This window comes from Ornithorhynchus anatinus, chromosome 9, assembly GCF_004115215.2.
Source record: "Ornithorhynchus anatinus isolate Pmale09 chromosome 9, mOrnAna1.pri.v4, whole genome shotgun sequence".
Classification (NCBI taxonomy): Eukaryota; Metazoa; Chordata; class Mammalia; order Monotremata; family Ornithorhynchidae; genus Ornithorhynchus; species Ornithorhynchus anatinus.
The window spans coordinates 41,969,197-41,986,108 of record NC_041736.1 but is presented as its reverse complement, the minus strand read 5'-3'; the positions used below and the strand labels follow the sequence as shown (position 1 = coordinate 41,986,108).

General features: G+C 45.6%; 1 protein-coding gene across 2 annotated transcripts in view; it reads right to left on the bottom strand.

Moving 5' to 3' along the window:
• The window catches only part of SCARA5 (scavenger receptor class A member 5), a 70,518-nt gene that overhangs the window by 38,495 nt on the left and 15,111 nt on the right, over positions 1–16,912 (bottom strand). For both annotated transcript variants that reach the window (XM_007666725.3, XM_001507041.4), the window contains exon 4: positions 10,985–11,113. In XM_007666725.3, coding sequence (XP_007664915.1) covers positions 10,985–11,113 — 129 coding nt within the window. The remainder of the gene's footprint in view (positions 1–10,984; positions 11,114–16,912) is intronic.

The following is a 16,912-nucleotide window of genomic DNA, read 5'->3' as shown; positions in this document are numbered from 1 at the left end:
TGGGGGAATAGGGAGAATGTCTCTCATCCCACCTCTCTGACAAGACCTGAGTCTCTGAACAGGCCTTTAATTGAAACTGTCCCACAAAGCTCAGTTCTGGACTCTCATCTCACTTTACATTCACTCTCTTAGGGAGTTCATCCAAACAAATGGTTTCAACTACCACCTCTTAAATGCGGGTGACTCTTAAATCTACTTCACCAGGCCTGAGCTTCCATCTGCTCAGCAACCTGGTCTTTCCGGACTGCCTTCAGGATAGCTCCATCTGCACGGCCATCAACACTTTAAATGACCATCAGCACTTAAAATTTCATCTGGCCAAAACTTATCTTCCTTTCTTAATCCTCTCCCCTTCATCACTTTCTTATCACGGTCAACACACCTGATTTCTTTTTAATGGTGCTCGTTAAGCACTTACTATATGCCAGGCACTGTACTACAAGTGCAGGGGGAGATAGAAGATAATCAGATCGAACACAGTCCCTGTCTATGAGGAAGCTCATATGTGGGGGCTCAAGCTCTAAGTAGGAGGGAGGAAGGGTATTTAATCCCCATTTTACAAATGAGGAAACTATAAGTTATGTGACTTGCCCAGGATCACACAAGCAGGCAGGTGGCAGAGTCGGTTTTAGAACCAGATCCTCTGATTTCCAGGTATGCGCTCTTTCCACTAGGCACACTGCTTCTAGTCACTCCTCCCAAACAAAACTCCTAACTGTCCCTCACTTTTGATTCTCTTTCCTCTGATTCACTGCTCACACCTGTTCTCCTGTCCACAATGCCTTCCCTCCTCATCTCTGCTGAATCATGCCCCACCCCTCTTGCAAAGCTTTCCAAAAAGTAAACACCTCCAGTAAGCATTCTCTGAATAACTTCCCCATCTTTCTAATCATGCCACCCCACCTCCTTAGCATTCATTATCCTCCTCCTCAGTGCTTACTGTTCACAGAGCACTGTTCTACATCCCAGGAGCATACGATAATAGTCAAAGACATGGCCCCTGCTCTCAGGAGCTTTCAGTCAAGTTACTCATGTTATTATCTGATTATTTTATTTAATCACTTGAGTCTGTTTATATTTATTTCCTCATTCTGTACCATGGTATATTTGTCAATTAATGTCTACTGTCTCTTACTTTCTCTCCCATTAAAGAATCATCTCAGGGGCCAGGATAGCATTTTCCCCAAGCATCAAGTACAGTGTTCTGCCCAGAATAGATGCTCAACAAATACCACCAAAATGAAAAGTGACTAAATTTGGCCAAGTGATTATTGAAGCGTGATTAGAGGGAGGAATAATGGAGTCGTTTCCTTGGCTCGATGAGAACGGCATGTGCGAAAAATATGTCATTGAAAAAAGCATAACCATACCTAAGGCAAGCCAACTGTGGCTTCTTCCTCCCTCCTCTAATTGAGTTCCTGAAATGTCAGGAGCAAACCAAGCCAACTAAATTATGGTCCGGAGTGATGGTGGGGTCTGTTTCCCCGAGCTCATTGAGACAGGGACTCTGTCAGTTCTGGTCTAGCATTGCTTGAATCTGGGCACTGGGGTCATACAGGAAAGTTTGAGGGCTTAGCTCTTGGTTAAATGCGGTGTTTGCATGCACTTTGGGCAGTTTCTGAAAACAAGCTGAGAGCAAATTATTTTCAATGATCCTAATAAAGTGATAAGCCTTACTGAATGTATTTACACCCTTCGTAGTGCTCATGTATATATGTCTGATCAAATAATTTATTTTGACCTTGTTGTAAATGTTTTTTGTTTGTCTCCACTCTTAGAGGGAATGCTGCTGTTGTTATTCATGGCTCATTGGAAAGAGCACAGGCTGGGGAGTCAGAGATCATGGGTTCAAATCCCGGGTCCACCACTTGTCAGCTGTGTGACTTTGTCACTTAACTGTGACAAAGTGTGACACTGTGACTTAGTGTGTGTGTGAGATGTGTGTCACTTAACTTCTCTGTGCCTCAGTTACCTCATCTGTAAAATGGGGATTAAGACTGTGAGCCACATGGGACAACCTGATCACCTTGTATCCTCCCCTGTGCTTAGAACAGTGCTTTGCACATAGTAAGCACTTAACAAATGCCAACATTATTATTATTGCTACTTACTACTACCGTTGTTGCTAATAGTGCTACATGAAGGGAGTGTGCTTGATTCCATGTATTTTGACTCATTCTTGCCAGCTATTAACACAATTAACACTTCTTTAAAGAGCAAAATGGGAGTTTTCATATTTAAATGAGAAACATATATAAAAACCTTATTGCAAGGAAATATAGCTTCCTATATGAACAATTATAATTTACTATATTTAAATGAAAATTGTGCATATAATAATAATTACGGTATTTGCTAAGCACTTACAAGGTGCCAAGCATTGTTCTAAGCACTGGGGGTACATGCAAGATAATCAGGTCGGACACAGTCCCTGTCCCATGGATGAGAAGTGGGCATGGTCTAGTGGATAGAGCACAGGCCCGGGAGTCAGAAGGACCTGGGTTCTAATCCCGGCTCTGCTACTTGCCTGTTGCATGATATTGGAGAAGTCACCTCACTTCTCTATGCTTCATTTATCTCATCTGTAAATTGGGGATTAAGACTGTGAGCCCCATGTGGGACAGCGACTTTGTCCAACCCAATTTGCTTGTATTCACTCCATAGCTTAGTTCAGTGACTGGCACATAGTAAGCGCTTAACAAAGACCACAGTTATTATTACATTTATTATGAGGAAACTGAGGCCCAGAGAAATGAGGTGACTTGTCCAAGGTCATACAACAGGCAAGTGGCAGAGCCAGGGTTAGAACCAGGCCCCCTGACTCCCAGGCTAATTTATTTTAAGGTCTGTTCTGTGCCCACCCCACTAGATTGTAAACTTCTTGAGGTCAGGGATCATAGCACCGTGGGAAGCAGGGATAATCAGGAAACCCGGGGGCTGTCCTGGGAGGTGGGAGAGATCTGAGAACAAGGGAAAGGGTGGACCTGGTCTGCTGGCAAATGGTTGCCTGGGAAATGGAAAGACCCAAATGTCATTCCTGAGAGATGGGTCAAGCCAGAGTGGGGATTCTGGCTTTTGGAATTCATTTGGGTCAGGGAGGAGGAGGGAGCACTTTTTCCCTATGGAACCGCAGCCATGCCAGTCTTCCTCCCCACTGTTACCACCTGGCCAGTTTCCAATGCTCTCTCCCCAAACAAACTTTGGAGGACTATAATCCCTGACAAGGGCCCTCTGTCTCTTGAAGAGACAGCCTAGCATGGGATTCTCCAAATTCTTCATACCCACACCCAATTCTCCAGGAAATACAGTGAGCCTCCCTCGCTCCAATTGGCCTTCATTTTATATGGTAGATTCAGCTACTTCCGTGCCTCACTCTTCAAAGGTTGCTTTCCTTTGCGGCCTCCCAACTCCACCCAAGTCCTTCCCTGTGGCCCAGCAATGGGGACACTTGGACCTGCTTTTATTCTGAGAAGGTAGCCTGATGCAACACCACTGATTTGGGTCTGGCAGAGCACAGCATGAGATCATGAGCCTGAAATGAAGCTGAGAGGCTGAGCATTTTTTCCCTGTTATTGTCTTTTCGGACAATTTGTTCCATAACACTTGCTTTCAAAATCCCAGCATTGCTCCCCAAGGATTCTCACACTGAGCTTTCTTCTGCCCAGTTCTCCCTGTTGTTTGTCTGATTGCCTTGGGCCCATCTTTCCTCTCTGAGAGACAATCTACCAAGAAGTAACTGGAGGACAATGTAAGGACATGGATGACTTGAGGAATCTGGGGCAGTTGGTTGCATTATTTGGGGTTTTATCTTGGTATGTGAAGCTTGGGAGCTAAAGCCTCAGTGTCTTCTGGTCTCCTCCCAACCTTATTCTACTGAAACGTAGTCAGTCTCCAAACCACGAAGTTAAGCTCAAGTTAATGCGGCTACCCTGAGTGGGAGACGATAGATGAGCAGAATTCCCACACACCTGCTCCATTCTAGAGCTGGAATTGAGAAAGTGAAAGCAAAGGAAACATTTTAAGACACAGTAAAACAAAGCCTCAGACACCGCTGCATCACAGCTGAACACGGGGATTCAACTGCTGAGAAGCAGCATGGCCTTGTGTAGAGAACACTGGTCTCATCTTTTCCTCTCAAATCTTCTCCTCCACCTACCTTTCCCAAAACAGTTGACAACAATACCAACCGACCATCTCTAAAACCAGCAGCAACCTCTGATTTGACTTTGACTTCTCGCTCTCTTTCAACCCCTATGTTAAGTCTGTTGCTCAGGCCTGCCGGGCTCTCCTCCACAATATTTCCAGGATCTTCCCTTACCGCTACATACAATTGGATACCAAACCGGTCCAGGCTCTTGTCATATACCAACTTAATTGCTGCAGCAACCTCTTCACTGATCTCCCTTCCCATCTCTAATCAATCAATGGTATTTAAGTCCTTATTTTGTGCGGAGCACTGTAGCACTTGAGACAGTACAATACAATAGAGTAGATACAATCCCTGCCCTCAAGGAGCTTACAATCTAGCCGGGGAAATGGACATTAAAATAAATTTGGCAAGGTAAGTGAATATAAGGATACACTTCAGTCTGCTGCTTGGATTATTTTTCTAAATCGTTGTTCTGCACGTATCTCCACAGTACCAAAAATTTACATAGTTTACCCATTCAATCATATTTATTGAGCACTTACTGTTTGCAGAGCACTTGGTAGAATACAATATAATAATAGACACATTCCCTGCCCACAGTGAGCTTACAGTCTAGAGGAGGAGGCAGACATTAATATACATAAATAAATTAGAGATATGTACATAAGTGCTCTGGAGCTGGGAGGGGGGGATGAATGAAGGGAGTAAGTCAGGGAGAAGAGGAAAAGAGTGCTTAGTCAGGGAACGCCTCTTGGAGATGTGCCTTCAATAAGGCTTTGAAGGGGGAGAGAATAAGGGAGAAAAGGACTTCAGACAGGCTCCTGCACACTTTTCCTCTGCCTGCCCTCCCTCCTTCCTCCCACCCAGTTCCAGCCTGGCTTTGTAGTCCCGGTCAGGGAAACACCTTCACTCCACAGCCACCCCCTACCATGGCCTGTAGCATCCACTCTGCCCATCTTTCTACCAGTGCGGGTCCAAGCTACCAAACTTGGGGATGGAACCAAGCACAGCTCCCGTGAGATGGGGACCCATCGGGGCTGGCACTTGCTTGTGCAGCTGAAGTTCTGCAGGCTCGCCCTGACAAATCCAGCCACAAAACTGAGGGTGGGCCCAGAGCAACTCCCTTCCCAGGGCCTGTCGTTGGGAAGGATTCACATTTGGAGAATAAAGAGTAGGTACAGGATTTTAGAAAATGCCATTTTCGTGGCATAAAACTAGCAAATCAGATAAATCACCATTGTTTCTTTCCCTTTGGCTGTGTCTCCTGCTATGTCTTCCTTCCGCTCTAGGGGCCCTTCTTGCTTCCTGTTCGACTTTTAGTTCCCAAAATCATAGTCACCTTAATTCAGAGCCAAAATGGAGATTTCTCCAGAAAAGAAAAAAAAAACACTTTTTTTAAAAAAAAGAACATTTGTCCCTTGCTGACTCAGCTTATGTGAATTTCAGACCCTGATCTTCGCAGGTCAAAAGTCACACAGTGTGGGCTGAGATTCTGGTAAAATTGCAAATAAAAATCACCATCCAGTCTATCACCTGACATTCTCTTTTTTTATAGTATTTGTTAAGCCCTTACTATGTGCCAGGCATTGTAGTAAATGCTGGGATAGATATAAGCTTTTCAGGTCCCACAGAGGGCTCTCTTAACCTTTCAGTTTGAGTGGCCTCCCACAAGGGAAGGAATCCACAAGGATGCGTTTGCCATCATAGGCTCTTTGGTCCCATAAAGAACTGAAACTCCAATGTGGGGTTAAAGTTGCTAGGCTGGTGCAAAAGAGGATTTCAGAGTGGTAAGTGTATCTGAAGCCCTTTGTGATAGAAGAAAGAATAGTAGTGCTTATTAAGCACTCATTTGGTGCAGAGCTTGTAGAGAATAACTAAGTGACACTTCCCTGATCCCAAGGAGCTTTCACACTAATGGGAGAGATAACCAAAAAAAATGCTACTAGAGAAGTCAACTTAAATAATAGAGCACACAGATATGCATAAATACTAAGGAGCATGTAAATGAGTTTAGAAGTTCTAGGGAGCCCAGGGAGAGAGTCTTGCTCAATGTAGGCGAGGTTTCCAAGCATCCTTCAGAATCTTAGTCAGATTTCCAAGGGAAGAGGAGGAGACAGAGAGGAGGGAGTGGAGAAAGGAGAGAAAGATGAGGAGGACAAGAAGTAGGCCAAAAAAGAGCTCTGCCCAAGCCCAGGAGATATATTGACAGCTGAGGATTCAAACACCCAGCCTGAGACCTGGGGGCTCAGATTTCACTCCTGGCATTTCAGAACTGGACTGGGGCCTAGGGATTAAAGCCTTTTTTTCCCCCTAAATGAATAATTATAAAAAACTTTTCTCTTTCTCCCTCCCACCTTTTTTCTTCCCTCCCTTCTCATCACACAAGCCCCGGGCCTTCACCTGCCCCTGGGGAGGTATGAATGGAAGCCATGTGACAGCCTATAGAGGTGGGGGCTCTGAGGTCACCTCCTTACAGTGGGGATCCTCCTGTAACGTTCCCAAGTCTCCCTCAGGAAAGAAAACAAACAGCTGAGAAAAAAGCAGCTCCGCCTGCAGGCTGCTTTCCAAGACTGTCAGTAAAAAAAATTCATTCCCACCCCATAAAACCAGTTACAGCCAGAGTTGAGGAAGATGGGAAGGGAGTTGGGGCCTCTCCTGAGCCCCCCTAGTTTTGCTCAAGGATATTTGAAATACCTCACAGCTGATGTATTTTGTTTTACCTTCCCCAACATGTTATCAAAGACCCCAAGTCCATCTGCATGGATGACATATACTGAAAACTTAGACATCTAGAAAATAAAATTCTCGTCCTAGGTGTCCACTGGGAGTGGGCTGGTTACTGGCCATCCTGGGTGTGCTGGATGGTTTCTGATTCTGTCAAACTTGCTCTTGGGGAAATCACTGCTCCTCTCGGTACCTCAGTTTCCCCAGCAGCAGATATGCAAGCATCCAGATCTGGTTCCTCCCAACTAGTGTACGATGAGAGATCCCTGGGAATTCCTGAGCGGTCTCCAGTTAGAATGCTTCGCCCTGCATTGCTGGGGGGGCAGGGATGACCTTCGAAGCTCAATTGGTAGGGAGAGAGAGATTATGGGCCTTTGAAATAATGATATAAATCACATTTTTTGAAAGAAGTTAAACCTGGGGGTCCATAGAAACTCCTGAGCATGAGAGGTGGAACAATCAATCAATGTATCTGAGTGCTTACTATGTGCAGAGTACTGTACTAAGCGCTTGGGAGGGTACAACTGAGTTAGCAGACATACTTCCTGCCCATGACGAGTTTACAGTCTAGAGGGGGAGAAGTACAGTTACCCTGGCAGGCCTCAAATCCTAGTGGCCTACTAGAAGAAACTGTTGGTGGCTTTTCTGTACAGTTCTTTTGGTGCAGTGTAGAGCCTGCCTGAGCTCCGACAATCCTGAGCTTGTCTGGAGACCCATAAAAACCCAGAATCAGTTGTCCTGACTCCTAGGGCACTCACCGACATTTTGGAGGAGTTGGATGGACAGGAATCCCAGTACCAAAGCTGAACAAGGTTTATTGATAGCTTTGTCAGCCATCCTGGCAAAGAGAGCCAACTTTCCCCCCTTCCCTGGGAGGAGTGTTCACTGGCCAGCTGGATGCAATCAGATAAGGGAGGAGAAGACCCAAGGGAGAGCAGTTGTGTGGGAAGGGAGTAAGGGGGGGGTCAATCCAAGTGTCCCTGTTTCTGCATTCAAATGAGCACCGCTGCCCAGGGCTCCAGACTGTCAGGTCCCACCCGCCCCAGGGGGCCGTAGACAAAGGGAGGGGTAGGGTGGCCTGCTAGCCCTGCCTGACCTCAGAAGCTCTATTCTCTAGCCATCAGCTGGGACAGCTCTTTGTTCCTGGCCTGTTTCCTGGCACAGGAAGGCAGGGATAATCTGCCAGGGGAACTGAGTCAGCAGGGGCTGCCTGGAGGTTGACAGGGAAGTGAAAATATGATTGAAGGTTTAGGTTTGAGGTGCCCACTCCCTGGTCTGGTCATTGAGTGACCTGAAACTAATCAAACAGTTAATCTATAGTATTTACTGGAGCGGCTTACTATGTGCAGAGCACTGTACTAAGCACTTGGGAGAATACACTATAAACGAGTTGGTAGATACGTTTCCTTCCTACAACAAGCATACATTCTAGAGGGGATCCATCCCAAATTCTTCAACAATAGCTCTGATGAAGGGGAAGTAAAGGAAGTTATGGAAAGGTCAGGCCCAGGTCCCTCATCCACATGCCACACTCAGGCAGGTAAATATATACAGGAACGTGTCTACTAATTCTGTTGTTCTGTACTCTCCCAAGTGCTTAGTACAGCACTCTGCACATAGTAAGCGCTCAGTAAATACCATTGATTGACTGATGGATTGGACAAAGGATCCTTAAATGAGTCTTGTTTGTTTATTAAGGTATTTGTTAAGCACTTACTCTGTGTCAACCCAGTGGGCGAGAAACCATTTCTGAACTAGCATCCTTCAACCTTTCCCCAGTTTCAGCACAGTGCTTGATAAATATTGGCTTTCAGTAAATATCGATAATAGGAGCTCAATAAATATTAGCCTTTGGTAAATATCAATAAAAGGCACTCAAATATTGATGAATGAATAAATGATCAGGCCTCTTATATTTTCAATCAACCATGAAAAGGAGTCACAGTGTGTCTAAAGTGATGCTTCCTGATGGACATCCTTTTTGTTAATCCTGGTGATTCTCATGTTTTTTTCTCTACTATTGAGGCATATTGCTCTTCTAATTCTAATTGAATAGTTGATTTTTTGATGTTTGTCTTGCACTTGGACTGTGAGGGAAAGAGACTCCAAGTCAGAAACTGGGACTTACATTGTTTCTTGAAGGAGCTCAGTGCTTTCTGCTCAGTTGTTTAGCATGGGAGTTTAAGCCACATTTTGATTGATGATGGTGGTGAAATAGGTGGACAATCACATCTTTTCCCCCACTACTTTGCCTCTATGAGATGCCCATTAAACATCAGCATACCATGAACAGGTCTCCAGAAAAGGGAATTAGTTCTGGCAGTGTAGCTTCCACGCTGTCTTGAGTAACTTTCAAATGTTTTGGAGATTTGTTTTGGAAGTGGCAGCCAACCCTATAAAGAGCAGAACCTCTGTTTGGGACTGGGCAATTCTATGACTTGTTTAAATCATCCTCCACCCAGCGTGGCTTGACTCCACATCTATATCCCTGGACACCGTCCCTTGGTATGAGGGATTGAGTCATGAGGCTGGGCTTCTATTAACATTGGACCCACACCAGGTTGATGGGTGGTGGCATAAACACAACATCAAGCAGCACAAAGTGTTTTATGGTGTGTGTGTGTGTGTGTGTTTAACCTCAGGGGAGGCACAGGGTCCACATGAGAAGATCCTACTTCCTTTCTGCTATCTCCCGCTCTAGACTGTAAGCTCACTGTGGGCAGGGAATGTGTCTACCACTCTGTTTTATTGTCCTCTCTCAAGCCCTACATACGGTGCTCTGCACACAGTAAGCACTGAATAAATACCATTGATTGATTGATTACCACCCCCAGCACTTGGGCAGGGAATGTGCGATGTCATTTTTCTGTACTTGCCAAGTGCCTAGCACAGTACACTGCTACTTAGGGATAGGAGGGACTAGACCTAATGAATTTTGTGAATCTTATTCACCATTTCAGGTGAGATCTGCCCTATCTCTGTTTTTTGCCTGCCTGCCCTCCTGCCTACTTGTTGCAGACACCGTAGTAGTAGATAAGTAGTAGTTATTGAGCACAACATACTGAACTTGAGAAAATACAATATAAGCAAAAGATTCATGCCCTGCCCAGAAGAAGCCTTACAAATGGTGAAGTCACGGTCAAAACATTTAAAGTAGTGAAAAAAATAGGAAGAAGAAGAATCAGATAAGGGGTGCGATGACTATACCAGGCATATTAACTTCCTGTCACAATGGAACTTGCTTTCTCTCCACACTAGAGATAACTAGTCCCCCAGGAAGGAGAACTGAGAGAACTGATAGACTGGAAAATAGGTCATTGGGCCAAGTACATCAAGACCAATTCCCTTTCACAGGTTCTGACCTCAGAACATGCAATTTGGACCAACATATCTCAAGACCCACAGAGACACATTTCTGTATTTGAGAAACATTCTGATTGCTGTCTGGGGGTCTGGATCATGTGACAGTCCACCCAATGGACCTGAGAATAATAGTGATGGTATTAAGTTAACACTTACTATGTGCCAGGCATGGGGGCAGATATGAGATAATTACTCCGGACACAGTCCTTATCCCACATGGGACTCACAGACCGAGAAGGAGGGAGAACTTGTGTTTTTATTCCATTTTACAGATGATGAAACTGAGGCCCAGAGAGTTAAATGACTTGTCCAAAGTCATTCGGCATCTAATTGGTGGAACCTGGATTGAAACCTTCCTTTCTGACTCCCACCTCTGGGCTTTTTCCATGGAGGAAGGACAGGGAAAGAAGCATCCTCCTCTGACCTGGGTCACCATGGGAGAAGTACCAGGGCCCTCCAGTCAAGGGACAAAGAGCTCTGTCCTTCTGTCCTGTTTTTGACCGGGGAGGACATTTAAGAGAAGGAAGACTGATTTTCCCTTATTGGAGGATTAGCTCCTGGTAGGATAGATGCCCTCGCCTAGGAACCAAAAGAGTTACTGAGGAGATGTTCCAATCTGAGGAGGCCAAAGAAATACCTCCTTTGGTGATCCTCCTGGCTGGTGATGAAGAGCTGCTTCCCCACCCAGTCACCCCTCCAAAGGATCCTCAGAAACTCAGTCAGAATGGCTCGTTCTCCCTTTCTTACCGGCCAAGATGAAAACACCCACGAGGATCAGGAAGACCAACAGGTACAGCCCAACCACAGCAAACTTCAGAGCTGCTAGGGAACCAATCTGGCCACATCGCCCTCCTGGCCGCCTCCGGTGCCCAGGACCTGGGGCAAGAGAAAGGAACAGGAGGAAAAAAGGATTAGAAAGGGAGCAAATCTTATCCTCCTTTTCTTTTTTAAAAAATGATATTTTTTAACTGCCAGGGACTGCATTAAGTGCTAGGGTACAAGATAATCAGGTCCCACATGCATGGGCTCACAGTTTAAATCGGCGGGAGAACGGGTATGAAATCCCCATTTTGTGGATGAGGGAATTGAGGCATTTAGAAGTTAAGTGCCTTGCCGAAAGTCACACAACAGGTATGTGGCAGAGCCAAACTCAGAATTAGAACGCAGACCAATGCTATTTCCACTAGGTCACACTGCTTCACAATTCTTATGCAGCGCTGAAGTTGAAATCAGGAGTCGCTTTTTTCCCACAAGCATCTGGGCCAAGAGAGGCCAAGACTCCAGGCATGCTGCACGGGTCAGGGGGTCAATGGCATTGTGTTACTCATAAAAGCTAGAATCTGGAGGGAGGTTGCAGGGGACACTGATAGCTCTGTGACAGGAGCCTGGATAGTGGGGAGGGATTAATCCTGCTCTCCCATTGGGAGTTCCCTTCTTCTTGAGGAAGTGTCCTGGTTTTATGAGGGGGGAGAAACGTGACAAAAAAGCCAGGAGGATGAAAACAAATCATAATCTGCATGCCAGCAAACAACAAAGCCATTTCCCAATCTTCTATGGAAAGTGTGCTTTTTCTGGTCCCCTGGCACTAGCCAGAAACCTGGTCTCTGGCTTGCACATCGAGGCCTCACACTTAGTGACTCCAGCCTATTTGTGCAAACACTGGGGCCACTGGCAACTGCGAATGAGGAGGAGGTGGGTGCGGTGTGCTAGAGGCCTCCCATGCCTGCAGCCGCAACACGTACAGAAATGATCCTGGAAGTCTCCCCGGCAACCAACAGAGATGTGTCAAACAGACGAGTAGTTTAGAGGAGGAGGTAAGGAGCAGGGTGGAGCTGCAAGAGAAGGTGGGGATTATCCAGCTTTTATGAATTTAGTAAATAGAGAATTGCCAGCAGAGGGAAAAACCAGCCCCAAGAAAGGTCAAGTTCTCCATGGGGTGTTGGCCCAGGAACTAACCCAGGATAGGGCGTTCTCCCAATTTAATAATTGCCGTTCAACATCTATTAACCCTGCGGTGTGCTGGGTCCTAGCTTTAGCTGTTTCACCCCAAACTGGAGGGCCTCATCTTGTTCTCTGACACCGCACTACACCACTACTGCCTAGGCATACCATTCACCCGTTTGATTGTCGCCTTCAGTCCCTTTTGCCTTGCTGAAAGATGGGGCTGGAATTTATGTTACTATGTTATTTGTTAAGCGTTTACTATGTGTCCATCACTGTTCTAAGTGCTGGGGTAGATACAAGTTAATCAGGGTGAATACAGTCCCTGTCCCACATGGGGCTCACAGTATAGGCAGGAGGGAGAATAGACATTGCATCTCCATTTTTCAGTTGAGGAAACTGAGGCACAGTGCCCAGGTCACACTGCAGGCAAGTGGCAGAGCAGGGATTAGAACGCAGGTCCTCTGACTCCCAGGCCTATGCTGTATAATAATAATAATGTTGCTATTTGTTAAGCGCTTACTACGTGCAGAGCACTGTTCTAAGCGCTTGGATAGATACAGGGGAATGAGGTTGTCCCATGTGAGGCTCACAGTCTTCATCCCCATTTTACAGATGAGGGAACTGAGGCACAGAGAAGTGAAGTGACTTGCCCACAGTCACACAGCTGACATGGGGCAGAGTTGGGATATGAACCCATGACCTCTGACTCCCAAGCCCAGGCTCTTTCCACTGAGACACACTGCTTCTCTGTATCCACTAGGCCAAGATTCTTGATCCCATTCCTTGGCGATTAGTGAAATGTTCATCTGGGATGATGACCTTAATTTTTATCTTGTCTCCAGTAAAAGCAAATTGTATAAACTTTAAGAGCTCTACAGATTTAGAGACAACAGTACTGTATTGAAAGTTACGGTTTTCTGTGTGTGTAAATGTGGCTGATGAAGTCAGTTCACTGCCAACTGTGTGCTCTGCAAACAGTACAGACTTAATAAATACCATGGGCCCGTTGTTGGGTAGGGATTGTCTCTATCTGTTGCCGAATTGTACTTTCCAATCGCTTAGTACAGTGTGCTGACACAGTAAGAGCTCAATAAATATGATTGAATGAATGAATGAATGAATGAATGAATGAATGAATGAATGAATGAAGACAAACCCTGGCCACACTGTTGCTTCAGTCACACCCCATGTCTCCCCATTCCAGTCCATACTTTACTCTGCTGCCCAGACTATTTTTCTACAAAACTGTTCAGTACATGTTTCCCGACTCCTCAAGAACCTCCGGTGATTTACCCCTCCACCTCCACATCCAACAGAAACTCCTTGTCAAAGGCTTTAAAACACTCATCCTGTCTTACCTCCCTGATTTCCTACTACAACCCAGCCGGCACACTTGACTCTTCTAATGCCAACTTACTCACAGTACCTCAATCTCTATCTCACCACCAATCTCTCGCCCACATCTTGCCTCTGGCCTTGAATGACCTCCCTCTTCATATCCGACAGATATCGCTCTCCCCACTTTATTAAAAGCACATCTCCTCCAAGAGACTTTTCCAACCTAAGCCCTCATTTCCTCTTCTCCCATTCCCTTCTGATTTTACACCCTTTATTCATCTCTCCCTCAACCCCACAGCATTTATGTACATATCTTTAATTCATCTATTTATATTAATGTCTGTAACCCCCTCTAGACTGTAAGTCATTGTGGGCAGGGAATTTGTCTACCAACTCTGTTATATTGAACTCTTCCAAGTAGTTAGTACAGTACTCTGCACACAGAAATTGCTCATTAAATGTGATTGCTTGATTGATTAAGCAGAAAGTCCTGGCCACTGGCACTTTACGAGTGCTTACTCGGTGCAGAAGACTATATTAAGAGCTTGGGACCGTACAATTCCCTGTCCACGGTGACTCAAACACACATATACAAACTTACTCACCAGGGCTGCAGTAAGAGAGGTCAGGCCCTGGGCTGGATCGTCTAGCTGAGTGGAGGTTATTATGTGACCATCATTGATGTCTCCGCTAGCCAGAGTGGAGAAGAGATGTAGGGGAGCTGAGGGCCTGGGAAGTTTGGAGCCGGGAAGTTAGGCACAGTAGTTGCGGGAGGGGATGGCGGGGAGGGGAGGAGGGAAGGTCCCTTCCATAACCTGAGTGGCTTTTCCTGCTTCTTCTCCCTCCCCCTGCTTCACTCTGTGGCTTATTCTCTGAAATAATAATAATTATTATTATGGCATTTGTTAAGCGCTATGTGTGAGGCACTGTACTAAGCGTTGGAGTGGATACAAGCAAGTCGGATTGGTCCCACATGGGGCTCACAGTCTCACTCCCCATTTTAAGGATGAGGTAACTGAGGCCCAGCATGGGTTTGGGAGTCAGAAGAACCTGGGTTCTAATCCTGTCTCTGTCACTTGTCTGCTGTGTGACTTTGGGCCAGTCACTTCACCTCCCTGGGCCTCAGTTACCTCATCTGTAAATGGAAATTAAGACTGTGAGGCCCACATGGGACAAAGACTGTGTCCAACGTGATTAGCTTTTATCTAACCCAGCACTTAGAACAGTGGTTGACATATAGTAAGCACTTAACTTTTTCATTCATTCAATAATATTTATTGAGCACTTACTATGTGCAGAGCACTGTACTAAGCACTTGGAATGTACAGTTCGGCAACAGAGACAATCCCTGACCAATGACGGGCTCACAGTCTAAATGGGGGAGATAGACAGCAAAGCAAAGCAGAACAAAACAAAAACAAGACAACATCATCAAGATAAATAGAATCAAGGGGATGTACACCTCATTTACAAAATAAATAGGGTAATAAATAATATATACAAATTATATATACAAATGAGCACAGTGCTGAAGGGAGGGGAAGGAGGAAGAGCAGAGGGTGGGGGGAGGGGAGGGGAAGCATGATGGTGGTGGTGGTAACATTTGGTAACAAATACCACCATTATTATTATTATTACCAAAAAGAGTGGCATGTTAGAGTAACGCCCTGATGATTAAACCCACTATGTATTCTCTCCCAGCGTTTAGTCACTTAACTTCTCTGCACCTCTGTTACCTCATCTGCAAAATGGGAGTAAGACTGTGAGCCCCTTGTGGGACAACCTGATAACTTTGCAGCCACTCCAGCGCTTAGAACAGTGCTTGACACATAGTAGGCACTTAACTAGCAATATTATTATTATTATTTAGTACACATGGTCAAACGCTTAAACATTATTGCTAGTACTACACACATTGCCCAGCGGGCAAGTGGCCCCTCAAAAACCGCATAAACGGCGAACACCCCTTTGTAATAATGTTGGCATTTGTTAAGCGCTTACTATGTTCAGAGTACTGTTCTAAGCGCTAGAGTAGATACAGGGTCATCAGGTTGTCCCTCGTGAGGCTCACAGTCTTAATCCCCATTTGCCAGATGAGGGAACTGAGGCACAGAGTTAAGTGACTTGCCCACAGTCACCCAGCTGACAAGTGGCAGAGCCGGGAATCGAACCCTTGTTCTCTGACTCCCAACCCCGTGCTATTTCCACTGAGCCACGTTGTACTCACTATGAGCTCGATGGCCTCCACCAACGGTGGAATACACAAGATTGCGTCCGGAGACAAAGAGTTGAGGGCCCCGCGGTGAGAAACACCGGTGATGAGCACTTATCTCTATTAGTCACTAACCCCCTCGGGGGGACTAGGTGAAGCCAAAGGTTTTTTTGAGGATGCTAACCCCTTGTGATGTTCCGCCTCCTTCTATTTAAAAAGGAGCGTCCCCTTTTTAAAAGCCAGGCCTGCCGGCACGGGCTGCTATAATATGACCCCTTTTAATAATAAAATGTTGGTATTTTAAGAACTCCATCTTCCCCATGCCCCAAGTAGCAGCATTCTTATTTTTCTTTTTGAGTGGGCGAAAAAATCTGCTCAACTCCTGTGCATGTCCAGCCCTGCCATTCACACATATAATAATAATGATGATGATGGTATTTGTTAAACGGTATGTACCACGCACTGTTCTAAGCACTGGGGTGGACTTCTAAGCACTGGGGTGGATACAGGGTAATCAGGTTGTCCCACGGGGGGGGGGGGGCTCACAATCTTAATTCCCATTTTACAGATGAGATTACTGAGGCTCAGAGAAATTAAGTGACTTGCCCAAAGTCACACAGCTGGTAAGTGGCGGAGTTGGAATTAGAACCCACCATCTCTGGCTCCCAAGCCCGTGCTCTTACCACTAAGACACGCTGAAGATACCCAACTCTGAAATATTTACCCAAAGAGCCATCCTCAACGCCAAAGGTAAATCAACAAAATAATAATAATGGTGGGTTGAGCGCTTCCTGCGGGCCAGGCACTGTACTAAGTGTTGGGCTAAATACAAGATAATCAGGTTGGATACAGTCCAAGTCCCACGTGGGGCTCAGTCTTAACCTCCATTTTATAGATGAGGTAACTGGGACACAGAGAAGTTGCCCAACGTCATACAGCAGGCAAGTGGGGGAATCGGGATTAGAACCCAGACTAATGCTCTAGTAGCTACGCTACGCTATTTCTCAACTGTCTCTAAATTTTGTTCCCACAGTCCATGACTACTAGCTGAGAAGCATCGTGGTTTAGTGGAAAGAGCTTGGGAATCAGAGGTCCGCTACTTAGCTGTGTGACTTTGGGCAAGTCACTTAATTTCTCCGTTCCTCAGTTCCCTCATCTGTAAAATGATTATTATTAATAAT